Source organism: Narcine bancroftii, chromosome 9 (assembly GCF_036971445.1).
Source record: "Narcine bancroftii isolate sNarBan1 chromosome 9, sNarBan1.hap1, whole genome shotgun sequence".
NCBI classification, from domain to species: Eukaryota; Metazoa; Chordata; class Chondrichthyes; order Torpediniformes; family Narcinidae; genus Narcine; species Narcine bancroftii.
The window spans coordinates 348518-375976 of NC_091477.1; the positions used below are offsets into that span (position 1 = coordinate 348518).

The 27459-nt window shown below is 39.9% G+C and overlaps 1 protein-coding gene across 9 annotated transcripts in view; it reads left to right on the plus strand.

The window, feature by feature from the left end:
* The window catches only part of LOC138743093 (la-related protein 1-like), a 180963-nt gene that overhangs the window by 140595 nt on the left and 12909 nt on the right, over positions 1 to 27459 (plus strand). For 8 of the 9 annotated variants that reach the window (XM_069897907.1, XM_069897908.1, XM_069897911.1 and 5 more), the window contains 5 exons: positions 1765 to 1888; positions 2103 to 2216; positions 4396 to 4607; positions 20309 to 20415; positions 21311 to 21468. In XM_069897907.1, coding sequence (XP_069754008.1) covers positions 1765 to 1888; positions 2103 to 2216; positions 4396 to 4607; positions 20309 to 20415; positions 21311 to 21468 — 715 coding nt within the window. The remainder of the gene's footprint in view (positions 1 to 1764; positions 1889 to 2102; positions 2217 to 4395; positions 4608 to 20308; positions 20416 to 21310; positions 21469 to 27459) is intronic. The other variant, XM_069897909.1, reaches the window with a different exon arrangement.

A 27459-nucleotide genomic window follows, 5' to 3' on the forward strand; every position in this document is an offset into this window, starting at 1 on the left:
TTCTGTGGTTAATTGGTGAGTTTCAAAAGTTGATCCACTGTGAAGCTCAACCTGCTGAGAGGTTGACCTGTTGACTATTACTTTTCTCAAATCTGTCGGGTTGTTCCCAGTCTTGATTCATTTAAACTGTGTTCTCCTCCAAAACCTACCCGTAGCATCCCTTTGTCACCGGTCTGGGTCTGGGTTTAACAATTTGTTAAAGTAATTGTGAATTGATGGGCAACAAACAGGTCCCTTTCTCACAGATATCCCAAAGTATGTCCACAAGTCTGAAAGTAACAAAAATCTTCTTAAAAGTGTGGAGATTTGCTAAACACATCTCCATGGCATGGTAATAAATGGCATCAAAATCTTAAGTCTGACAAAGAACAATAACTGAAAATGGGTTGAGAGAGAGAGGAAATCCATTCTGCCATTTAGAGAAAAAATAATGCACGTACATTGGACTTTTGAATTGAATAATGTGGGAGCCTGGTTGTGATGAGGTTTATTTCGTTAGCGTGAGGAACTCATTGTTGCAAGGTTTGGAGGCTCATTTTCACTGGATGCTTCTCTCCGGATGTCTGTCATTTTCTGGTTGAAATTTGCATCATGAGAAGAACCATCTTGATCTCTATGTTCAGTAAAAACGCCTGGTCAGCCCTTTCTACTCTGACTGGTTTCACAGTTTAACAAAGAATTCTGCTGAAAACGTCAGTGGTCGAGTGATCCAGGTAGTAACCAAGACCTAACTGGTAATTGCCAATGGCTCCCTTCTGCCTCTCAATTGCCTGTTTGTGTTTTATCCACATGTATATTCAATCATGAAAAATTGATTAAAGTGGAACCCGATTGTAAACTAAAAGGGTGCATTTGGAGTGTTCGAAATGGATATTACTGATTGATTTACAGCTCTCCAATCAGCATTTCAATTGCTGTGAAAAAGGCAATTGTGGAGCTGGTAACTTGGAAGAAAGAATGTGCCAGATCACTGTGATTTGGCAGTCAGGGTGCGTTGACACTTCACCCCTCTGTCTTGCTTCTAAGTTCATCTTCCACCCTCCTTCCCTTCTGCTCCCATCTTTCCCTCCCTGCTCATTCCCCCTGACTATGTTCCCAATCCCTCACTCTGCCAATCTGCTTATCAACCCCTGTTCATTCCTCCTAACTCTCCTTACTCCTCCTTCCTTACCCATTCTCATCTCCCCATCCACGGATTCCTGTTAGCCCACATTCATTTGCATCATCTGTCCATTCAATCCCCTCCCTCCTCCATTTACTCATATTCTTCCTGTTGCTTCTCCTCTCCCTCCATTCTATTTGTCTCTCCATGCTTGCTCACTTTACTCCCACCTGCCTTCTCCCCTCTGCTCGTTCACTCCCCCTTCCTCGCATCCATTAATTCCCTTCCACCCACTTGCTTCTCTCCCACACCCTCCCTCTTGCCCTCTCACATACTGTCCCCTCTCCTGTTCATTTTCCTTCCTTCCTTTCACTCTCCTTCCTGTTCTCCACCCACCATCTCTCCCTCTTGCTCTCACTTCCATCTCCCCTTTCTCTCCAGCTTCCCTTCTTTTCCACTCCACCTCCCTTCCTTTCACCACCTGCCCACTCCATCTCCCCTCCAACCCCTCCCTCTCTCTCTCCCCACTTCCTTTCTCTCTACTCTCCTCTAGCTCCTCTCCCTCTAACCCCTCCACATCCCCTCCCTCTCTCCCCACCTCCACATCCCCTCCATCTCACTCTCCTTCCCTCCCTCTAAATTACACTCTCTGTACTTTATAGCAAGAAGTAGAAAATTTCCGGAAGCTTCACATGATCAGCCGAGAGGAATTTAAGTCACTCGCGCCCGGACCACCTGTTGATCCGAATCAAGAGGTTCCACCTGGTCCTCCTCGGCCACAGCAGGGTAAGGAAGGATTTCCACTACATTGGAGTATGATGGTTCTGACTGCTAACTATTGGTGAAGTGCAAGCACTCATTAACCCGTCAAATATCTGCGTCACACAAAGGGTTGAGATTAAAGTGCAGTGTCTTCACTCGGGGGTAGAAAACTTCCTCTTCTCTTCTGAAAGCTGAAAGAAAGTCTGAGAAGCTGTTACATGTTAACATCACCTTCCAGAGTCCAGTCCTCTGTGTCCCGTACATGTGTGGTGCTTGGAAGAGCTGGAGTGGAAAGGAAGGCAGGCAAAGAGGGATGAAGAAAGCAGCAGAAGAACAAATATAGTGAGGCAAGGTAATGAGGGGAAGGCAAAGGAGTGGATCCAACTGGTCTAGACCCGTAAAGTATCATGTCATCTCATGTATGAAGAATCCAGAGAGACAATTTCTTTGGATGTGTACCAGAACCTGAGCTAAGTACAAAATTCTGAAAACGTAAAAAGAATTATCGGTCTAAACTTCCTGTAGGAAAAGGGGTCATTGAGCTTGGGCGGCTCCAAGGAAAAGCCATGCAAAAAATCCCAATCTCCTACTCTTTTCTCAGATTTCCAATATTCTCTTTCAAGCAGTGTACTTCGGATTAAAACATCCTGCTGCATAAAGTTACCTTCTCCACGTTTCATACTGACCTTGAGTCAGTTAATTTGAATCTGTCTCTGAACTTGTAATGCACATTTTGAAACTGCTGCTGGACCAGATTCAAGGCTATTAGCAAAACTGCTCCCACTGCTCCTTGGGCTATTACTCCCTTGCCCCCACTGTCTCCTAGGTAAGGAAGGATGTGAGAAACAGGAGATTTGCCAAGGTGTTGGCTGGAATGAAGCAGTTCACTCATGAGGAGAGACTGAAGAAACAGGTTGGGTCTCCCTGGATCGGAAGAGGTTAATAGAGGACACCTTGGTGAGCTCGTCCAGGGAGGCAATAAAGGAAGAGCTCTGGAATAAGAAAGGTACAGTCACTATGATGGAGTTATTCTATAGGCTACCCAATGACGTGGGAGATAGAGGAACAGGTACATGTAGGCAGATTATGGAAAGGTGTAAATGAATAGTGTTGGTCTAGTCAATAACTTTAATTTTCCCAGTTTGACTGTGATTCCATAGTACCAGAAGCGTAGACAGGGTAGAATTTGTTATGGTTCAGCCAGGAGGGCTTCTTGACACAGTCAGTCTATAGTCCAACAAGGCAAGGTTCCATATTAGACCTTGCAATGGGAAGTGGAGCTGGTCAGGTGATCAGAGTTTCAGTAGGAGAGCATTGCCAGCAGTGATCTTATCTCTAGGTGTTCAATAGTTATGGATAAGGGTGAGACTGGACCTCAGGAAAGTGCTAAATGGGGAAAGGCTAATTACATCAGTATTAGGTAAGAGCTGGGGCCAATTGATTGGGCAAGTCTGTTATTGGGCAAGTACAACTTACCAGCAATAACAACTTGGTGACATTTACTCCTGAGAACTTGAAGTTCTCCGCAAGAAGAGCACAGTTAATATATAGGGACATCCTGAAGTCAATGGCTAGCTCCTTTGTTTTGCTGGCAGAGAGGCAAAGGTTGTTATCGTGACACAAAGACTTCCTTGTTGTTTAAGATCCAGCCTTCAATGGTGGTGTCATCTACAACTTGTAGATGGAGTTGCAGCAGTACTTGACCACACAGTCATGAGTGTGTAGGAAGTATGGTGAAGGTTTGAGTGCATTTCTTTTTCAGGGCAGCAGTGTTAAGGTTTTTCATGACAGGAATGTCACCGATCCTCATTGCAATCTGCCAGTCAGAATATTGAGGGTTCAGATGCTGATTTATGTTTCTGAAAGTTTGGAAATTAGTTTGTTTGGAACTATGGTGTTGAATGTAAAGCTATATTCAATAAATAAAAGACTGATGGGTTATATGTGTTATATCATTCGTGTACTCACAAAAAAATTGAACTTTGTTGTCCAGGTGTCCAATGGTTGTAGTGGCTCAAATGGGTGTGGATGTATATCTGAAAGTATTATGTTCTGGGAAAGATGAACAGAGATGAACTGAGATGAATTGAGTTGATATAGTGTCCGTGAGCCTTTTGGCCTATTGTTCTTGTTTTGTCATTCTTTCTCTCTCTCTCTCTCTCTCTCTCTCTCTCTCTCTCTCCCTTTTTCCCTTATCCCTTCTTTTGTACCACCTTGCGTGCTGTTTGGAGGCACATCTCACTGCCACTCTTTATCTTCCTGCCTATACCTACATCCCTAACGCCACCTTTTTGTGTGTTCTCCGCAGTGTTCCAGGCAACTCCAGCAATGGCAGCATTTTGATGTTTCAAATCCCCTCGTCAGGAAGAAAGTTTTTTCATTAAATTGCTTAGTATTAAGTTATTAGGAGCTAAGGAGTGTGTAACTTGATTCGTGGTAGTTTTGTAATCATGTACACTGTGTAACATATATTAAATGCAGACCATTGGGCTGTGCTCTTGCTGTAACTTGAGCTGCATGTATGTTCCTAGTACCTACAGATGCATTGGCCAACAAATTGTTTGGTGCAGCCGAACCACCAGTATTTTGCGTAGCACGATCTTTGCCAACAACCGTGCCAGAATCACCAAACTACCGAGGTGCGCGGACCCCTCGAACCCCCCGCACACCCCGATTAAAGGATCCAAGTCAAACACCCAGGTTCTATCCTGTTGTGAAAGAAGGGAGGCCATTGGATACAAAGGTAAGAGTGACTGAATCTGCTTCTTAGAGGTACTGCTACACTTCAAGGAAAATAAACTGGAATTCATGCTTCACTGAGAGTGCTTTCTTAAAGTCTGTTACCACAGCCACCATCTTCATACAGCATCATAGATTATAGAGCTTTAATGAGAGGGAGTAAGCCATCAGCACACTGGCCTTCTCCCTGGACTAATCCCCAAATCCAGCACTGGTTAGAAGCCCAGCAGTTGACAGCTTATCAGTGCATGTTCAGGTTATGTTTAAAACGTGATAGGGGTTTGTGTTTAACCATAACCTCCCCCATCCCCCAACCCTTTCAGATAGTGAACAGCAGATACCCATCAACCTCAGGGTAAAAAAAAATGTTTCATGCGTGGAAAGAGATTCACAAAGATGTTGGCTGGATTGAAGGACCTCAGGACCATAAAACAGGAACAGAAATAGGCTATTCAGGCCATCGTCTGCCCGCCATTCAATCCTGAGCTGATCCATCTTCCCACAGCCCCACTGCCTAGCCTTCTCCCCATATCCTTTGATACCCTGGCTAATTAAGAACTTGTCAATCATTAGCTTAAATACATCCGATGACCTGGCCTCCCCAACTGTGGGGACAAATTCCACAGATTTATCAGACTTTGGCGAAAGAAATTCCTTCACTTCTGTGGTAAGTGGACACGCTTCAATCCTGAAGTTGAGTCCTCTTGTCCTAGACACAACCTGTCCATGCCTTTCAAGATTTGATGTATTTCAATGAGATTTCCCCCCCCACCCCACCCCCAATGATTACAGGCCAAGATTCATCAATTGCTCCTCAGAGGATAACCCTTCCATTCCTGGAATCATCCTTGTCAACCTCCTCTGAACCCTCTCCAATGTCAGTACATCCTTTCTTAAATGAGGAGCCCAAAACTGCTCACAATACTGAGGTTTCACCAGTGCCTTATAAAGCCTCAATGTCACATCCCTACTCTTATATTCTGTTCTTCTTGAAATGAATTCCAGCATTACATTTGCCTTCACCACACCAACTCAACCTGCAAATTTACCTTCAGGCTACCCTGCATGAGGACTCCCAGGACCCTTTGAATCTGGGAATTTTCCATTTCTTTCCCCCATTTAGAAAATAGTCTGCCCATTTATTCTACCAGCATGCTTGACTGAACACTTTTGAGCATTGTATTTCATTTACCACTTCTCTATCCATTCTCCTAATCTGTCTAAGTCCTTCTGCAGCCTCCCTGCTTCCTCAACACTACCTGCTCCTCTATCTACCTTTGTATCATTTGCAGACTTGGCCACAAAGCCTTTCATTCCAACACTAAATCATTGATATACAGCATAAAAAGAAGCAGCCCCAATACCACTAGCAATTGGAAGCCAACCAAAATATGATTCCTGTATTCTGATTCTGCTTCCTGCCATTCAGCCAATGCTCTACTATGCTAGTATGTTTCCTGTTATACCTTGACAAGTAACCTCATATGCGGTTACACAATTACACAATGTCCACTTTATCTCCTTTATCATACCGGCTAGTCACTTCCTCAAAAGAATTCCAATAGATTCGAGGAAGATTTTCCATAAAAGAAACCATGCTGGCTTTGGCCTATCTTGTCATGTGCCTCCAAGTACTCCATAACCTCATCCTTTATAATCGAGTCCCATCCACTGATGCCAGACTAATCGATCTATAATTTCCTTTCTGCTGGCTCCCTCCCTTCTTGAATAGTAGGGTGACATTTCCAATTTTGCAGTCTTTTGGGACCATGCCAGAATCTATTGATTCCAGAAGAATCATTATCAATGTCTACACAATCTCGACTGCGACTTCTTTCAGAACCCGCGGATGCAATCCATCTGCTCCAGGAGACTTGCCTATCCTTAGACCATTCAGCTCTCTCAGCAGACTAACAAAGAACAGTGCAACACAGGAACAGGCATCATCAGGTTAGAGGGAGGGGAAGTAGAGGAGAGTAGAGAGAAAGGAAGTGTAAATCACAGGATATCATGTATGAAAAACTGGTTAGGTTGCATTAGAAAGGTGGCATGCAATGCTGACTGTCACAGTGCAGGCAGTGAGCTTTGAACTAGTCTGCCACAGGGTGGGGACCAAGACAGAAAGGGACTGAAATGATTAAGGAGAACAAGGAAGGCAAATGAAGTACATGGAAGCAGAACAGTATAGTGGAGTACAAGCACCAAGGTAAGAAGGGTAAATTAGGTGGAGTGTTCATGGACATTTTCAAACACTCGTTGCTGCAATCAGAGGTTCTCACCTGCTTCAAAGGGCGTCAACCCAAGAAGATCAATGACATTCATCTAGTAGCACTCTCTCCTGCAACGAAATGCTATGAGAGGTTGGTCATAGCCAAAATGAACTTTTACCTAAGTATAGATGACATTTTCCAGGTTCTATTATTTCCTAATTTCAAAATGTAACATGTTCAAGGAAATGTGGGGACGATATTCTGAATTACTATCTTATTAATCCAATTAACCAAACTTTGTAGATGCAGCTTTAAGTGGTTGATAAAACAGATAAACATTTTGCATAACTTTCCATTAAGATTTTCATAACGATGAATAAACAAAACATTTACTGTATTTAACGACATAACGATATTCGATAGGATGAAATAAGACGAATTCAAAGAAAATTATCTCGAGCTTGCGTCTCCTCCATAGTTTGTTGAGAATGAGATGAAAGCTCCTAGTCTGCCCAGATATTATGACATATTACATCATAGTCACTGTGTGATAAAGAGATTTACCACAAGAATTTAACGATGAAACAAAAAACACAAGGTTTTAACCTTGACATTCTGACTCCTAATCATTATAATAGACATTAATGGCTAATATATAATAATTACTATTACAGATACAAAAGTAAATATGCTAAGTAGAAGATTAAAAATCAAAACAGATTTTAGTAATAAGTCAATTTAAGTAACCAATTTTGGTTTTATTCCGCACTTGCCAAACGAAACCTTTCTTGTCTGGAACTGTGTCCACAATTTTCCCCAGAAACCAAGAATTTCTTGGTGCAGAATTGTCCATGATAATTACAATGTCTCCACATACAAAATTGAGTTTAGCTTTAGACCATTTTTTTAACTTTCTTGTAATAATTGAAGATATTCTTTAATCCATCTTTTCTAAAAATAAATCCCAATAAACTGCACTTGTTTCCATCTGCGTCTTACATAAATATCTTCTTTCTGAAATTGACCCAGAGGCATTAAAGGTTTAGATTTAAGAAGTTAGAGATGATTCGGTGTAAGTGCCTTGATGTCATTTGAATCGACGGAAATTTTAGTTGTTGGACGACTATTTAAAATAATTATGATTTCACACAAAACTGTCATTATTCAGTATTTGATTATTCAAAATGGAATTAAGAATTTTCTTGATTGATGTAATCATTCTTACCCACATACCTCAATGATGTAACTTTGTGGGTGGGTTAAATATCCAATTAATTTCTTTCTGAAGTAATACATCATGAATTTGATGTTGATTCCAATTCTGAATTGCTTTTCATAACTCTAGTTGAGCTCCTGTAAAGTTAAACCCACTATCAGAATGTAATTCCTTTACTTGACCACATGCGGCGATAAAACATCAAAGAACATTGATAAAAGAGTCTGTATCGAGTGATGACGCTGCTTCCATATGAATTGTTCTCATAGTCAAACAGGTAAAAATAGATCCATATCGATTTCTATCACTTCTTCCTCATTTTACTCGCAAAGGACCAAAATAATCAACTCCCACGTATGTAAATGGAGGTTCATCAGGTGAAACTCTGTCCTGTGGCAAATCTGCCATTTATTGTTGTCCAGGTTTAGCATTTGCACGTCGCCAATTAACACATTTAGATATAATTCCTTTGATCATTGTTGGACCATCAAGTATCCAATATTTCAGGAATAATTCTGATAACATGTGATTACAACCACCATGACCTGTTTTCTCATGTATATGTTGAACAATCAATTCAGAAATATGAAATTCCTTAGCTAAGATAATTGGATGTTTCAGTTCAGGCATTATTGCTTTTTCAAATCTTTCTCCTCCACTCAACCCAATTCATCCAATTTTGTGCAATTGAATCTGGTAGAGTTTCATCCCATCCAAATTTTCTTCTGCACAATTTTTGCAGAATTTTCTTGGCTCTTAATATTACTGGTGCCCATATACCCAAAGGATCATATATTGAGCTTACAATTGAAAGAATACCTCTTCTTGTTAAAGGCCGTTCTTTCAAAACAATTTTGAATTTGAAAACATTGCACCCCTAGAATTCTTTCAACAGGTAGAACATCACAATCAAGATGTTTTATCTCCTTTGCTCTTTCTGCCTCAGGAATAACAGCCAACACATCTCGACTGTTGCTAATCCATTTCGTAAGCAAGAAACCTTTTAATCCGATCTCTGCTAATTCTTGATAAAGATCTTTGCTTCTTTTTCTCAAGCCACTGAAGTAAGACAATCATCAACATAGAAATTATTTCTGATGATTATTTCTATTGGTTCTTCATTATCTTCAGCACATTTCCTGAGAGCAAAATTTGCACAACTCGATGACGAAGTTGTTCCAAGTAGACGAACTGTCATTCTGTATTCAATCATATCTTTGCTGTCATTGCCATTAGGCCACCATAACGATCGTAGAAAATCATGATCTTCTTATGGTACTTTCACTTGATGAAACATTTCTTCATTATCTGCAGCAATTACAATAGGCTCTTTACAAAATCCTATCAGAACATCTATTAAAGTACTGGTTCAGTCTGGACCTTGTAAGAGTTGAGAATTCAATAAAACTCCTTGAAATAATGCTCCTCAATCAAATTCTACACCTAGTTTCTCCTTTTGTACATGTATAATTCCATGATAAGGTAAATACCATTTTTTACCAACTTTATGTACCAAGATGACTTCTGATCATTTTTCTACATATCCTTGGTTTCCATGTCTGACATGATATATGCATATTCCAAATGAAAAGAAGATTTTCTCTTGAATTTCCTCTTCAAATTCAGCATATGCTGTTCTACAATTATTTTATTATCAGGCACACAAATTTTTCTTCAAAGGTAATGCTCTACAGTAATGACCATTAATATGTTTAACAGAATTTGAAACTTAATCCAGAAACTTATCCTCCTTTGAGAGTTCTTGAATATCTATGAGACATTCAGGGAAATCAATTTTAAACTGTGTTCCCATAGATCTCATTAAGTTTGTCAACTGAAATTTGGTTGACCTTTACATGCGACGTCTCTTGATTATTATTCATGTTTCCTGCTAATGGCCTGTTAATTGTCTATCCAAGCAACCTTATCACGGCAAAAGGTCCGTCATTTTGACTCCTTATTATTTCTGGAGGTTTGATAGCTTTTGGTACATCTAATCCAATTAACATCTCGATTTGAGCATCAATCTGGGGTAAGCAAACGTCTTTTAGATGATCCCACTGTTTGATATCATCCTGATAGGGAATATTCTCCTTATTCACAGGCATAGACTTCTGAGTATATACACTTGGAAAATCACAAAATTCATTGCTATTCAATCCAGCAATCTGTAAACTTGAAACTATATTAGTTTCAATATTCCTTTCATCATTCATTGACTTCAACAAAATACGTGATCTTTTACCATGAATGTGAAGTTTATTCATTAATTCAACAGTACAAAATGAGGCAGAGAAATGTGTAGGACTTCAGTATGAAGCTTACTTTTCCAGCTTTAATCTGCACAGAAAGTATTGAGAGGGGTTTGTCACCGGCCCCTGTAAGACTGTTTGTCTGAACCAATGCTGAAACATTCTCTTTGACTGTCACATTAGTCTTGGATTCAGATTGTTTGACATCCTTCTCAAATGGGAAACATTTAAGGGTTTGATAAGGAAGGCCAGGATGAACATGTTCCAGTGACATAAAGTGCAGCAATGGCAAGGTAAAGGAGCCATGGTTATTAACAAGATACAAAGGCACAGATAGAGTCATACATCGTGGAAACAGACCTTGTGGCCCAACCGAGATGTCCCACCCACACTGGTCCCACCTATCTGTCTTTAGCCCATATCCCTTTAAACCTATCCTATCCATGTATCTGTCCAAATTTATCTTAAATATTACAATTGTATCTACCTATGCCACCCCTTACAGAAACCAATTCCATACATTCTCTGTCCTCTATGTGGGGGGAAAAAGTTACCCCTCAGGTTGCTATTAAATATCTTTCCCCCCACCACCTTAAACTATGTCCTCTGGTTACAATTCCTCGACTCTTTCTCTCTCATGATTTTGGTACACTTCTATGAGATAACCCTAATGAGATAATCCCTATGAGATAACCTCTGAGATAACCTCTATGAGATAACCCCTCATCCTTATGAACTCCAATTGTCCAAATGGAACTTTGCTGACTTGTACACTGTGACATGACCTCATAACTTCCAATCTCAGTGTTCTGACTGATGAAGGCCTATGTGCCAAAAGCCTTTTTGACCACCTTACCTACCTGTGACTCCACACTCAAGGTATGATGGATCTGTACTCTTAAATCTCTCTGCTCTACAACACTTCCCAGATTCCTACCATTGACTCTGTTGGCCCTACTCATGTTGGGCTTCCCAAGATGTAACATCTCACATTTCTGTATATTAAATTCCCCCACCAATCAAAATCCTGCCACAATTTTTGGCAACCGTCTTTCCTATCTATAATTGTAGATACTTTAGTATCATCTGCAAGATTGCTGATCGTCCCAATTATTGATCTAGATGACAAACAGCAATGGGCCTAGCATCAAACCTTATGGCACACCACTAGTCACAGGCCTCCAGTCCAAAAAACAACCTTCAGCATCACCCTCTGCTTTCGTCCATAAATTTTCTATTCAATCTGCCATCTTTTCTTGGATCCCACACAATCTAATCTTTCTCAGCAGCCCTACCATGTGGAACCTTATTGAATCCCTTGCTGAAATTCATACATACAACATGCATATCTCTGTTTCTCCCACTTCCAAAACCATGCTGATTATCCCTAATCCACCCTGTCCATTCAAGTGCATGTATATCTTCTTCCTTACTGTAGATCTTAAACTCACTGGCCTGTCATACCCAGGCTTTTCCCTGCTTGAATAGACCCATGGCATTTGCCACTATTCTGTCCTCTGGCACCTCGCCTGACCAAATGACAATGCAAAATTTAAGCCAGGGTTCCTGCAATTTCCTCTTTAGCTTCCCACAGATCATAAAAAAAAGTGACATGTATCGGATGCAGGCAGTCAGATTCTAGGTTACCTCTTGAGTAGTACAAGAAATATAGGAGCATAGTGAAGAAGAAATTAAAGAAGGCTGAACAATATTTTGAGATGGCTTTGGCAGACAGTGTAAGAGAGAATCCAAAAAGATAATAAGTAAGAATGGGAGTGGGGGTGGGTGGGTGGTGGGGAGATGACTAAAGATAACCTAGAGCATCAGTACTGATGTATTCAGCTGGATAAAACACTAGATTGAAGAAGAGGACCTCAAGGGTAGTGATCTCAAGATTGCTTCTCATGCCAAGTGGATAAGGCAGCTTTACACGAGGCTGAGGGCATGGTGTAGTAGGGAGGGCTTCAGGTTTCTAGATCATTGGACTCTGTTCCTGAGAAGGTTGGATCTGTACCGACAGGATGGATTGATTCCTGAACTGGAAGGGGATTAATATCCTTGTGTTTGTTATGTTTGTTAGTCTAGCCCCAATGGATTTTGCAGGGGGAGGGGAATCAGAATGTTAGTGCAGTTAGTGAGAAGAAGAACAGGGTCATGCAAGGACTGCATAGTAGAAGATTTTAACTTTTCAAATATTGATCTGTTCCAGGGAAGGTGGGATCTGTGAAAGGTCTTGGAGTTCATCAAATGTGTTCAGGAAAGTTTTCTATATCAATATATAGAGGTACCAGTGAGAGAGGATGCAATACTTTATCTTCTATTAGGGAACCAGACAGGTTAGGTGACAGATGTATATGTAGGGAAACATTTTAGGTCCAGTGTCCTTAACGTCATTAGGGATAAGTCTGATCCTTATGTTGGGATTCTAAATTGGAGGAAGGCAAATTTTATGGAAATGAGAAAAGATCTAGGAAGAGTGGATTGGGATACGTTGTTTTCTGGCAACGATGTGTTAATTTCGCCTTCAAAGGTGAAATTTTGAGAGTGCAGTGTTTGTATGTTCTGGTCAGGATTAAAGGCAAAGTTGACAGGCAGAGGGAATCCTGGTTTTCAAAGAATATGGGCAATCTGTTTGAGGAGGAAGTATACAGCAAGTATAGGCAACAAGGAGCTAATGAGGCACGAAGAATAGAGAATATGCAAGAAAATACTCAAGGAGGAAATCAGGGTGGCAAAAAAGAAGGCAAGAGGCTGAAGGGTTTCTACAGGTATATTAAGAGTAAAATGGACAAAATTGGTCCCCTAGGGGATCAGAGTGGTCAACTATGTGTGGAGCCTCACGTAATGGGGGAGATCTTAAACAGTTTTTTTTTCCATCAGTATTTACTCAGGAAACGGGGATAGTGCATACGGATGGAAGAGAAACAAACAGAAGGGTCATGGAAAAATGTAAAGATAAAGGAGGAGGAGGTGCATGCTGCCTTACAGTGAATAAAGGACCATAAATCCCCTGGGCCAGATACAATCCTGCCTCGGTCCTTGAGGGAGATTAGTGTAGACGTTTCAGGGGTCCTGGCTGATATATTCAAAATATCCTTAGCCACAGGGGAGGTGCCAGAGGATTAGAGGGTAGCTCATGTTGTCCTGTTGTTTTAAAAAGGCTCCAAAAATAAACCAGGTCATTATAGGCCGGTGAGCCTGACGTCAGCAGTAGGTAAATCATTGGAAGGTGTTCAGAAAGATAGGATATATAGGTATTTGGACAGCCATGAGCTGATAAGGGTAGTCAGCATGGTTTTGTGCGTGGTAAGTCCTGTTTTTCGAAGAGGTTACCAAGAAGGTAGATGAAGGAAAGGCTGTGGATGTTGTCTACAGGGACTTTAGTAAAACCTTTGACAAGGTCCCACGTGGGAGGTTAGTTCAGAAGGTTAAGACACTAGGTATCCATGGAGAGGTTGTAAACTGGGTTCGAAATTGACTATGGGAAAAAACAAAGTGGTCGTGGATGATTGCTTCTCAAACTGGAGGGAGGTCTGTGACAAATGGTGCGCCTCAGGAATTAGTGTTGGGACCATTATTTGTTCTCTATATTAATCATCTGGATGATAACGTGGTAAATTGGATCAGCAAGTTTGCTGATACCACAAAGTTTGGATGCATTTGGACAGTGAGGAAGATTTTCAAAGCTTGCTGAAGGATATGGACCAACTGGGAGAACGGGCCAAAAAATGGCAGATGGAATTTAATGCAGACAAGTGTGAAGTGTTGCATTTTGGAAGGAGAAACCAATGTAGGACATGCACGATAAATGCACTGAGGAAAGCGGAGCACCAAAGAGATCTGGGAATACAGATACATTGTTCCATGAAGGTGACATCGCAGCTGGACAGGGTTGTAAGGAAAGATTTTGGCATCTTGACTTTATGAATTGAGTAGAGGAGTTGGGATATTATGTTTAAGTTGTTTAAGACATTGGAAAGGCCAAATTTGCAATACTGTGTGCAGTTCTGTTCCCCTAACTACAGGAAGGTTATCAATAAGATTGAAAGAGTACAGAGAAGATTTACTAGGATGTTGCCAGGCCTTCAGGAATTGAGTTACAGGGAGAGATTAAACAGGTTAAGATTTTATTCCTTGGAGTGAAGAAGGAGGGTAGATTTGATAGATTATGAGAGGTACAGAGTGGATGTAAGTAACCTTTTTCCACTTAGATTGGGGAGATACATGCTAGTTTTAAGCTGAAGGGGGAATGGTTTAGGGGGAACATTAGGGGAAAGTTCTTCACTCAGAGAGTGGTGGAAGTGTGGAATGAGCTGCCATCTGATGTAGTGAATGCAGGATCAATCTTAAGTTTAAGAATAAATTAGATATATATGAGAGGTTGAGAGTTCTGGAATGGAATATGCCAATGGGATAGTGGAATAATGCTTGGTACAGAGTAGAAGGGCCGAATGCCTGTAGCATTCTATGGGAAGTAAAAGTGGGTTCCTTTAGAGATGCTGATTGGCCTCCAGCATTCCCCTAACCTCTGTTTGTTCCGGCCATGAACTTGACCTCCTATTTCAGAACCTCTGGTTCAGGAATAGAAGGCAGTTAGCATCCAAAGCCCTTCGGGAGCCCTGTTCACCATCAGCGTGCTCGCAAATCCCAGTCCTGATACCTGGTTATCATGAGCTCGTCTCCAGCAGTCAAAGGCCCAGAATGAGTCCAAGGCTTCCAAGCCTCTCGCTGGTTGGTTACTGTGGTCACCTTCCCTGTAGGATCATCTCCCATGCTTCTTAGCAGGCAGGTGTTTTTCCACTCTGGTACCTTTCACCTGTCCACTAATTCGCCCAGAGCCCATATCCCTCGTGGTTTGCTGCCAAGAATGGGTGCTGCCACCTTGGGGGAATTACCTTTATTTTACTGTTTAAAAGAGAAACACATTGGTCCCCTTCTACAGTCTGTTCAAAAATGCTTCTCCACCATTGGCAACATGCCCAGACAGTTCCGCCAAGGAGTGTTGTGTCTCCACTCCTCACTTTCCCGGGTCCTCAGACAGCGCTTGTCATTACATCAGCTGCAAAAGCACTGGCATTTTTTAAAAACTCAATGAGGACAGAATATGTTCAAGGATGCAAATGTGGCACTGATTTAAAGGCTAATCTGGGTAACTACAGACCTGTTAGTCTGGTGTCAGTGGTAGGGAGGGTACTAATAGATAGAATCCATCAATGTTTGGATGATCAGGGAAAAATCAAGTCGAGCCAACATGCATTTGTGTGTAAATGACGTCCCATGATCTTGACAGAATTATTTGAAAAGTTGACAAAGGGCAGGCAAGAGCAAGGCAGTTGGGGTTATTTATAAGGATTTTAGTAAATCCTCGAAACTGCTACCTTGATAAGGTCCCAGTATGGAAAGTTAGGGAACACACAGTTGCAGACCATCTAGCCTCATGGATAAAAAAATCCTTGATTAAGTCAGAGAAAGGGCAGATTTTGCAGGCTGGAGGGCTGTGACCAGTGACGTGGCTCTGGGTTTGGCACTGGCCGCAGGGGAAGAGCTGGAGGATTGGTGAATGGCAAATGTAGTCCCCTTGTTTAAAAAAAGGTAATGAAGAATCCTGGGAATCATAGATCGGTGAGTCTTACATCAGTGGCGTGCAAACTATTGGAGAGAATTCTTAAGAATAGGATCTCTGAGCATTTGAAGAACTACAGTCTACTCAAGGATAGTCAGCATGGCTTTGTGAAGGGAAGGTCGTGCCTCATGAGTAATTGAATTCTTTGAGGAGGTTACAAAGAAATTGATGAGCTTCGGGTGGTAGATGTGGTCTACGTGGATTTTAGGAAATTTGTCCCCCACAAGAGGCACAGGATCAGTGGAATCTTGGCTGTGTAGATTTTTTTAAAATAGCTTGTAGAAGGAAAGCAGCAACTAGTAGTAGAAGGAAAGTTTTCTCTCTGGAGGTCGGTGATTAGTGGAGGGGGTCCAGGGATCTGTTCTGGGATCCCTGCTCTTTCTGATTTTTATAAATGAACTGGATGGAGAGGCTAAAGGATGGGTCAGTAAGTTTGTGGATGATACAAAGGTTGGAGGAATTGTGGATGGAGCTGAAGAGTATATAAACAGGACGCAGAGTTGGGTAGAAAAGTGGCAGATGGATTTCAATCCGGACAAGTGTGAGGTGTTGCATTTTGGAAGGACAAACCAGAAGGCTGAGTACAGGGTTAATGGTCAGTTACTTAAGAGAGTGGATGAACAGAAGGAGTTCAAATCCAAACATCCCTCAAGGTCGCAGCACAGTTTGATAGGATAGTTAAGAAGGCCAGTGGGATGCTGGGCTTCATTAATGGGGGATTAAGTTCAAGAGTAGAGAGGTCATGTTCTAACTCTACAAACCTCTGGTGAGACCACACTTAGAGTATTGAGGTACAGTTCTGGACACTTCTTCGTTATAGGAAGGATGTGGAAGCTCTGGAAAGGGTGTAGAGGAGATTTACCAGGATATTGCCTGGATTGGAAAATGTCTTGTGAGCCAAGGTTAGCAGAGCTGGGACTTTTCTCTTTGGAGGATAGAAGGATGAGAGGAGATTTGATAAGAGGTCGACAAGATTGTATGAGGCTTAGATAGGGACAGACAGCACCCATTTCCCAGGGGAGGATCAGCAAATACCAGAGAACATATACAAAGTGAAGGAAGGGAAGATTAGGGGAGACATCAGGGGTAGGTTTTTTTTCACAGAGTTGTGGGTGCCTGGAATGCCTTTCCAGGGATGGTGAATGAGGCTGGAACATTGGGGGCATTTAAGAGACTCTTAGACACGTGGATGAAAGAAAAATAGAGGGTTACGGGGTAGGGAGGGTTTAATACTTTCTTTAAGGAAGGAATATGTGGGTCGTTACAATATCGAGGGACATGGGCCTGTCCTATTCTGTACCGTTCTATGTCTATAAGGTGAAGGGGCAGTTCTACCCTCCGAGGTTGGTGAGCATATGGAACAAGTTACCAAAGTGATGGAGCCTTTACATTAGTTACATAGAAGGAAAGGGATTGGAGGGGTGTCAGTCTAATCTGGGCAAGTGGGACTAAAGTAGGAGGCCACGTTATTCAAATTGGACAAGTTGGGCCTGTAGGTCACTTTCCATGTTCCGAGATTATGTCTCTATGATTAAACTGGAGAGGGTGTAGAGGCGATTCACAAGATTGTGGCCAGGACTTAAGGTCTTGAGTTATAAGGAGAGATTAACTAGGCTAGATTTCATTCTCGTGGTGAGAGGCTGAAAAGTGACATGATAGAAATATCTTGACACAGTTAGTGTAACAGTTAGAGTGTTGCTATTATACCCCCAGTGACCTAGGATCAAATCCAGTGCTCTCTGTAAGGAGTTTGTATGTTCTCCCTTGTACGTGTCCTGTGTGGGGTTTCCTCGGGTGCTCTGGTTTCTTCCCATCCTCCAAAACATACAGGGTTGTGGGTTATTTGGGTGTAATTATAAGGCAGCACAGGTTTCAAAGGCGAGAATCAGCTTTTAATGTGTTATAAGTAAAGAAATAAATACCAGTAAAGAAATAAATGCTACAAGAAAAGCCGAGAGGCATAAATTTAAGAGGCTTTCAGATAGATACATGAATATCTAGGGCAGTGGCTCTTAACCATTTTCTTTCCACTCACATACCACTTTAAGTATTCCCTTCCCTATGCCATCAGTGCTCTGTGATTAGTAAGAAATTGCTTAAGGTAGTATGTATGTTGTTACAGAGTATTTAGAGGTGGTTTGGGAGGAAATGCACACATTTTAAAACACAGAATATTTGCAAGACTTTTGTAGAGTGCTTTTTGCAAGAGGCAACAAAGTATCGACATACAGCTTGCCTGGAAGAGTATATAATTTTTGCAGGCAGAGGGAGAAGAATTTTGCTCTCAGAGAAGACACAGAAATCAATTCCAGAGGGACAAGCTGATAAATTTTGGAAGGCTGCCTGGTCAAAAGAGAAGACTGGCAGTCTGAAAGGTGACCTGAAAGAAAGAGGATCATCTGGAGAACCCTGAAGGGGGCAGGTTTCGTCAGCAAGACTGATTGAGAAGGAATCAGTTGCGGATGTCCTGGAAAAGGAATCTCTCTCTGAAAACCAGCAAGAGCCCTTCTGCTCAACACCAAAGCCTGGTGAACTTTGTTAATGCTAACTTCTATGCACAGTACAAGAATTGCCTGCAACCAGTGAGATTGGACTGTGATCCAAAGAACTTTTCTAATCTTAAATATACATTACACACATCTGTGCTTAGTATTAAAGGGGGGAATTAAGTATTTTCTATTTTCTTGTTCAGTTATAATTAAAAATTACTTTTGTTTAAGTAACCCTGTGTGGTGGTGCATATCCACGCTGCTGGTTTTTGGGGTCCTCTGGACTCCGTAACAATGTGGAAGAATACGTTTGAAAACCACTGTTTTAATCATACCTAATTGACTCGATACATGCAGTTTCATAACTCCAAAGGAAATGGGCCAATGACAATTTTTCTCACACAAAATTTTTTGGTAACAATTGGGTCTATAGCAGTGATTCTCAACCTTTCCTTCCCACTCACATACCACATTAAGCAATCCCTTACTAATCATAGCGCACTGATGGCATAGAGATCACTTGAAGTGGTTTGTGAGTGGAAAGAAAAAAGTTGAGAACCACTGATCTATGGAATAGAGGAGTACAAACCACATGAAAGTGACAAAGTTTTAGTATAATACTAAGGGGAGGTGAGATACCAACTAGAGGACATGGATTAAGAGTTAAAGGGGAAAAGTTTAGCAGGAACATGAGGAGGCACTTCTTCACACAGCGAATGGTGGGGGTGTGGAACGAGCTGCCAGCTGAGGTGGTGAATACAGGCTCAATTTTAACATTTAAAAGGAATTTGGACAGGTACATGGATGGAAGAGGTATGGCGGTCTATGGACTGGATGCAGGTCAGTGGCACTAGGCAAAAAAAATGGTTTGGCACTGATTAGAAGGACTGAATGGGCTGTTTCTATGCTGTAGTGTTCTTTGGTTCTATAAATTGGGCATCGTTTTCAATGCAGACATGGGCTGAGAGGTCCTTTTCTTTGTTGTCCTGAACTATGTTCTAGTTAAGGGTAGTTAGTCAAAAAAATTCTCGTGATCTCACTGTTATCAAAAATAACAGATATAAGGGGGATTTGGGGGGAAAGTTTTTTAAACATAAAGTGGATGATATCTAGAATGCACCTGTCACAGGAGGTGGTGAAATCAAAGATAAGCACTACATTTAAGACAGATATAGGAAATAGGAGCAGGGGTCGGCCACCTGGCCTATCGATCCTGCTCCATTAGTCAATAAGATCATGGCTAATCTGGCTGTGACCTCAACTCCACTTTCTCAACATTCCCCTTAACCCCTAAATTCACTACTAATCAAAATCTATTTAACTTCCTTCATTATATTAATTGCTAAACATAATCTGCTGGAAGAATTCAACTGGGAAGGGTGTAGAATGGCAAAGCTGGTGATATGTGACTCAGTCGTTATTGGGAATGATAGATATAACCCTATAACCCTTTACGGAGCAGAAACAGCCCATGTCGGCCTTTCGAGTCCACACCAGTTCACTAGAACAACTCCACTAGTTCAAACCTCCCGCTCTCCGCCAATAACCCTTCAACCCCCTCACCTCCATGTACACATCCAACCTTCTCTTAAATGACAGAAGGGGTCTTGCTGCAACTATCTCATTGTGGCTCTAGGATGGTGTTGCAGAAGGATGAGAAGCTAGAGGTCCTTGTACATGTCAGAAAAAAGATGAGGTCCTCCAGAGTGAAATCGGGGTGAGAAAAGAGAATGAACAGTGGGACCTTGAGGTAATAATCTCTGGATGACTTCTGGTGCCATGAGGCCAGAAATAGAAAGAAAGGCCAGATGTCTGAGGAACTGGTGTAAGAGGCAAGGATTCTGGTTCTTGTAGGTCTGTAAAACAAGCCACCTTTCTCATCATTAAAGGTGATGGGGTTGTGTATTTATTGCAGGCTCCTCGCAAGCGCAAGACAAGGCACAGCTCCAATCCTCCTCTGGAAAGCCATGTGGGCTGGGTGATGGATTCAAGAGAACACAGACCAAGGGCATCCTCCTTCAGGTGAGATGGCCCACAAACTGAGACAAAATGCCTCTTCTGAACAAATTTGTAGTTTTTACATAGCTGCTGCGTAACGGAAATTTTTGCAAAAATTCCATCACCTCAGGTTGTGTAAAAGTTCAGTACGGAAATGAGTGACTCATTCCTGTTCTGAAATTTTTCCTGCAGCATTCCTAGACATTTGTGTGGACTGCCTGCAGTCTAAACTGAAGTGCAGGCAGTCAACAACAATGGGTCAATGAATAGCAAGTATTTGCAAGTCAGATTTCTATAATTACCACATCTCCAGTATTCAGTGCAAAATGGCGTGAGGGAACGGAGATTTCAAGTTTTGATTGTCTGTCTGTGAACGGCTACTCTGGAAGGTAGGAAAAAAATTAAATCCGATGTAAAAAAAAAAAGCCCCAATATTTTGTCGTATTTAAGCACAACAAACATGAATTAAATGTTTGGGTAAAATATTCCACTAAAGTATAGGTGGAGGCCTGAGTTTCTGAGGCTATTTTTTGGAAGAAGATAAGGAAGTTGCTGAAAAATAAATAGGTGGGGTTTTCTGGGTAATGTTTCAATGAGGGGATAATAAAATGAAGGGCGGGTGTCATAGTGGTGGTGGGGGTGACTTAAATCACTAACGCAGCACAAAGATGTCCTTACTTTGTTGAGTGTATTGTATGAATGAGGCAGTAGTAGGACATAGTATTTGGAAACCAGTTTGGGCATTGATATTGGATGCTGTTTGAAACTGTTTAAATCTGTGACCTATGGGGAGATGGAGAGGCTGAATAAGTGCTCTGCCTCCAACCCTTTGAGCCTTTGGACAATTGAATTGTTATGGCACAAGTATTAATTTGGTAGTTGGTGCTAGATATTAAATAATAATTTTGTTTCCTGCCAGTTCAAATGCCAGTCCTTCAGAAGGAATCCCAGTAGCTGGTAGTTATGGTTGCACACCACAATCTCTTCCCAAGTTCCAGCATCCCTCCCATGAGCTGTTGAAGGAAAATGGATTCACGCAACATGTCTACCACAAATTCCGCAGGAGATGCCTAAATGGTAGGTGCCTGGGGGGGATTTAATATCAGACTAACTCAATGGGCTAACGTTTTTCCCAGCAACACTTCTCATTTCTTTAGAGTCCTTGTCAATGGATGCTGAGCCTAGAGACCTTATGTTTGGTGTCTGGTCCTCATCAAAAGAATAATGTGTTAGTCACGTGATGGAGTAGTGGCCGGTCGGGGAACTCCAGCCCTCTCCAGAAAAGTTAAAAAAAGATAGAGAAAAAACAAAGGCACAAACTTAAAAACCAAAACAAAGTGAAAGTAAAAGTGTGAAGAAAATGGCAGCGGAGAAAGAAAAACCAAAAACAACGGGAAGAAAAGAAGAAGGAAAGACGGAAGAAGAAGGTGAAGGCCTTACCTGTCCGAAGAGGCCCGCCGCGGAGAGAGAAGCCCGCTCCCTCAGGTCAGTGGAAGTCCCGGGCTCGGGACTACAAAAATGGCTCGCAGAGCTGAGTAAAAGTGCGCAACCGCGCATGAAAAAAAACCCACTGACGAGAGGGGGGAACAGTTTCGGAGTCGATCTCCACGGCTGAGAGAGCAGGTGCACAGCAGCAGGTGCAGAACACAGACAATAACGACAACAAGAAAGAAGAGGGTAAAAAGAAAACAAGGAAACAACAGATGGTCAACCCAGAGGAAGAAGAAGAAGAAGAACAGAAAGAAGTGGAAGAAGAAGAGAAAGGCAAGACAATGGATGTATCTTTTTTTAAAGAATATATGGAATCAGTGAAAGAATGGCAATTACAAGAATTTGATGAGATAAAAAGAATTAAGAATGCAGAAGAAAGAATGAATAAAATGGAAGTGGCCATATCAGAATTGGCAAAAAGAGTGGAAAATATGGAAAAACGAGAAACATTTGTAGATATGGAAGTAAAAGACTTAAAAAAGAAATTGGAAGAATCTAATAAAAAAGCTAAAGAAGCACAGGAGCCGTTAGCTCAGAAGATAGATATGATAGAAAACTATAATAGAAGAAATAATGTAAAGATAGTGGGCCTTAAGGAAGATGAAGAAGGCAAGAATATGAGAGAATTTATAAAAGATTGGATCCCCAGGGTCCTGGGAAGACCAGAATTACAGGAAGAAATGGAAATAGAGAGGGCACATAGAACTTTAGCCCCGAAACCACAACCGCAGCAAAAACAAGATCCATTTTAGTAAAATTCTTAAGATATACAACAAGAGAAAATATATTGGAGAAAGCAATGAAGAAAGTAAGAGAGGACAAAAAGCCACTGGAATATAAAGGTCAAAAAAATTTTTTCTATCCAGACATAAGTTTTGAACTGAAGAAGAGGAAGGAGTTCAATACAGCGAAAATGATCTTATGGAAAAAAGGATATAAGTTTATGTTAAGGTACCCAGCGGTACTTAAAATAGTTATTCCAGGGCAACAAAACAGACTATTCTCGGATCCAGAGAAAGCAAGGAAATTTGCAGAACAACTACAAAACAAGCAGAGAGATGAAGACGTGTAATAAGAGTAAAAATGACCACGATCTATATGTATGTGTGTAAAGGGGTATATGTGTGTATATATATAGTGTGCATACATGAATGTATCCGTATTTAGAGGAAAATATATAGAGTATAAGACAAGAATTAATAAGGGAAGGAAATGGAATAGAGGGAATAAGGAGGGAATTAAAAGAGTGACCTTTGTTACATATGAAAATTGAAATCTTTTCTGGGGGGTGCTGGGTGAGGAGTTACGGTCACTGCAAAATCAGCTGATGTTTGCGAGTGAATTCGCAAATCCATATGGAGAGGGGAGATGTGGTTGTCCGACAAGGGATAAAGGACAACTCAGGAGGGGGAGTGGAGAATGGGGTTAAAGAAGTTTTAAATAGGAGAATAAGGAAAATGTTTGATGTTTTAGAAATGTTGTCTAATAAAGTGTTCAAAACAAGAAAGCAGAAATGGATAAGAAGGAAAGGTGATGATGGAGAAACGAAAAGGGAAGATAAACAAAGTATAAATTGGCTACGCTGAACTATATGACTTTAAATATTAACGGAATACATATCCAAATTAAAAGGAAGAAACTGCTAAATTTACTGAAAAAAGAAAAAATTGATATAGCATTTGTGCAAGAAACACATTTAACTGAATTGGAGCACAAGAAATTAAAGAGAGATTGGGTAGGACACGTAACAGCAGCGTCGTATAATTCAAAAGCAAGAGGAGTAGCTATATTAATTAGTAAAAATGTGCCAATTAAAATAGAAGAGGAAATAATAGATCCAGCAGGGAGATATGTAATGATAAAATGTCAGATATATTCAGAGTTTTGGAATCTACTCAATGTATATTCACCTAACGAAGAAGATCAAAAGTTTATGCAAGATATTTTTTTGAAGATAGCAGATACGCAAGGGAACATATTAATAGGAGGGGATTTCAACCTGAATTTGGATTCAAATATGGATAAAACTGGGAAAAAAATTAACAGAAAGAACAAAGTAACCAAATTTATAATTAAATCGATGGAAGAAATGCAACTTTTGGATATATGGAGGAAACAACACCCAAATGGAAAGGAATATTCATATTACTCGGCTAGACATAAAACATACTCAAGAATAGACCTATTTTTGTTATCAGGTCGTATGCAAGATAGAGTAAGAAAAACAGAATATAAAGCGAGAATATTATCGGACCATTCACCCTTAATATTGACAATAAAGTTAGAGGACATCCCTCCAAGAATGTATAGATGGAGATTAAACTCCATGTTACTCAAAAGGCAGGATTTTAGAGAATTCATTGAAAGACAAATTAAAATGTATTTTGAAATAAATACGGAATCAGTGAAAGATAAGTTTATACTATGGGATGCAATGAAAGCGTTCATTAGAGGGCAAATAATAAGTTATGTAACCAAGATGAAGAAGGACTATAATCAGGAAACAGAGCAGTTGGAAAGGGAAATAGTAAATATAGAAAAAGAATTAGCAATGAAGGGAGATACAACTAAAAGAAGAGAATTGGCAGATAAAAAAATAAAATATGAAACACTACAAACATATAAGGTGGAGAAGAACATAATGAAGACAAAACAGAAATATTATGAACTAGGGGAAAAAACGCACAAAATTCTAGCATGGCAGCTTAAGACAGAACAAGCTAAGAAAATGGTATTGGCATCAAGGAAAAAAGACAAACAAATCACATATAATCCAAAGGAGATCAAGGAAAACTTTGGAGAATTCTATGAACAATTATACCAAACTGAAAACGAAGGGAAAGAAGGGAAAATAGATGAATTTCTAACTAAAATTGAACTACCAAAATTACAAATAGAGGAACAAAATAAATTAACAGAACCATTTGAAATAGTAGAAATACAAGAGATAATAAAAAAATTACCAAATAATAAAACACCAGGAGAGGATGGATTCCCAATAGAATTCTATAAAACATTTAAAGATTTATTAATTCCTCCCCTCCTGGAAGTAATCAACCAGATTGATAAAACACAAAGCTTACCAGATTCATGTAAAACAGCAATAATTACAGTAATATTAAAGCAAGGGAAAGATCCACTCGCACCAGCGTCATATATACCAATATCATTACTTTACACAGATTATAAGATAATAGCTAAACTATTAGCAAACTGATTAGCAGAGTATGTACCGAAAATGGTAAATCTAGACCAAACTGGATTTATTAAAAAAAGACGCACAACAGACAATATTTGTAAATTTATTAACTTAATTCATGCAGTAGAAAGGAGTAAAGCGCCAACAGTAGCAGTTGCTTTAGACGCAGAGAAGGCCTTTGACAGAGTAGAATGGAATTATTTATTCAAAGTATTGCAAAAATTCAGTTTACCAGAGAAGTATATTAATTGGATTAAAGCATTATATAAGGGGCCATTGGCGAAAGTGACAGTAAATGGATATATAGCAAAGCAATTTAACTTAAGCAGATCAACACGGCAGGGATGCCCACTATCACCCTTATTGTTCGCGTTAGCTATAGAACCACAAGCAGAATTGATAAGAACAGAAAATAATATAAAAGGGATAAAAATAAAAGACAAGGAATATAAAATCAGTTTATTTGCGGATGATGTTATAGTATACTTAACAGAACCAGAACTATCAATAAAAGAATTATATAAGAAATTGAAGGAATATGGAGAAGTGTCGGGTTACAAAATTCACGTAAATAAAAGTGAAGCAATGCCAATGAATAATGCGGATTTCTCAAAATTTAAGAAGGAATCACCATTCAGATGGCAAATGCAAGCAATAAGATACCTAGGTATACAAATAAATAAAAATCTCGGCCAACTATATAAACTCAATTATTATCCACTAATGAAAAAATTACAGGACGATTTAGAGCATTGGAAAGATTTACCACTAACACTAAGAGGAAGGATAAACTGTATTAAAATGAACATTTTCCCAAGGATATTATACCTATTTCAGGCATTGCCAATGCACTTGACAGAGAAATTCTTCAAGGAGTTAAAGAAAATAATAAGGAATTTTTTATGGAAAGGGGGGAAACCGAGGATAGCACTAAATAAATTAACAGAATGGTATAAACAAGGAGGCTTACAACTGCCAAACTTTAAAAATTATTATAGAGCCGCACAATTAAGATACCTATCAGATTTTTATCAAACAAGGAAAAAGCCAGATTGGACTAGATTAGAATTAGATTAAATAGGGGAAAAGATACCTGAACACATATATAAATGGGATGAAAAATTGGTACAACATAGAAGTTCTCCATTATTACATCATCTACTCAATATTTGGAAAAAGATTCATGTAGAAAGGAATAAAACAAATTATCAATTACCAAAACTAATATTGACGCAAAATAAGTTACTCCCTTTTACGATAGATAACCTTTCCTTTAGAGAATGGGAGAAAAAAGGGATCAAAAGAATAGAAAATTGTTTTTCAGGAAATAGATTATTATCCTTTGAACAAATGAAAGATAAATACAATATAACTCAAGATACAGTGCTGGCATATTACCAATTGAGATCCTACTTGAAGGACAAATTAGGAAGCAGTCTGAGTTTACCAGAGGGAAGTAACTTTGAATATGTGATTACAGATACAATGATAATCAAAAGATTTATAACAAATATGTATATTAAACTGCAAGAAAAGGAGAATGAGGAAACAAATGGTAAAACTAAACAAAAATGGGAACAAGATTTAAATATAAAAATAAAAAAGGAAACATGGGAGAAGTTATGTTCTGGAACGATGAGAAATACAATAAATACGAGGTTACGTATGATACAATATAACTGGATACACAGGCTATACATTACACCTCAAAAGTTAAATAAATGGGACCCAACAGTATCTGATAGATGTTTTCGATGTAAAAAAGAAATGGGAACAACAATTCATGCAATCTGGACATGCGAGAAAGTAGAAAAATTTTGGGAACATCTAAACCAAATATTAAATAAAATTACAGAAAACAATATACCAAAGAATTTGGAATTGATTTGGATGGTGCACAAAAAAGATTTGTTAAGATAGCTCTAGCCGTAGCAAAAAAATGTATTATGTCAACCTGGAAATTGGAAGATAATTTGAAAATACAACAATGGTATATAGAAATGAATAAATGTATTCCATTAGAAAAAATAACATATAGTTTAAGAAATAATATTGAAATATTTGAACAAATATGGGAGCCTTACATTAAATACAATAGCGAAAACCTACCGGGGACAATCAATACCTAAGTTGATGGAAGGAGAAGGAAAGAAAAGAATGGACTCAGTAGAATTTCTTGTTTATTTTTATTGAATGACAACATTGTTTGACTGGTTTAATGTATCCTAGATTTTGTACTTTAAATGGACGGGGGTGGGGGGGAGGTAGGGAGGGTGGGATGGGAGGAGGGAGGGGTTGGGGAGAAAATGGCACTGTATATATTTGAAAAGGAAAAAGTATGTATCATGGTTAATGTGGTTTATGGTGTGAAAAATTAA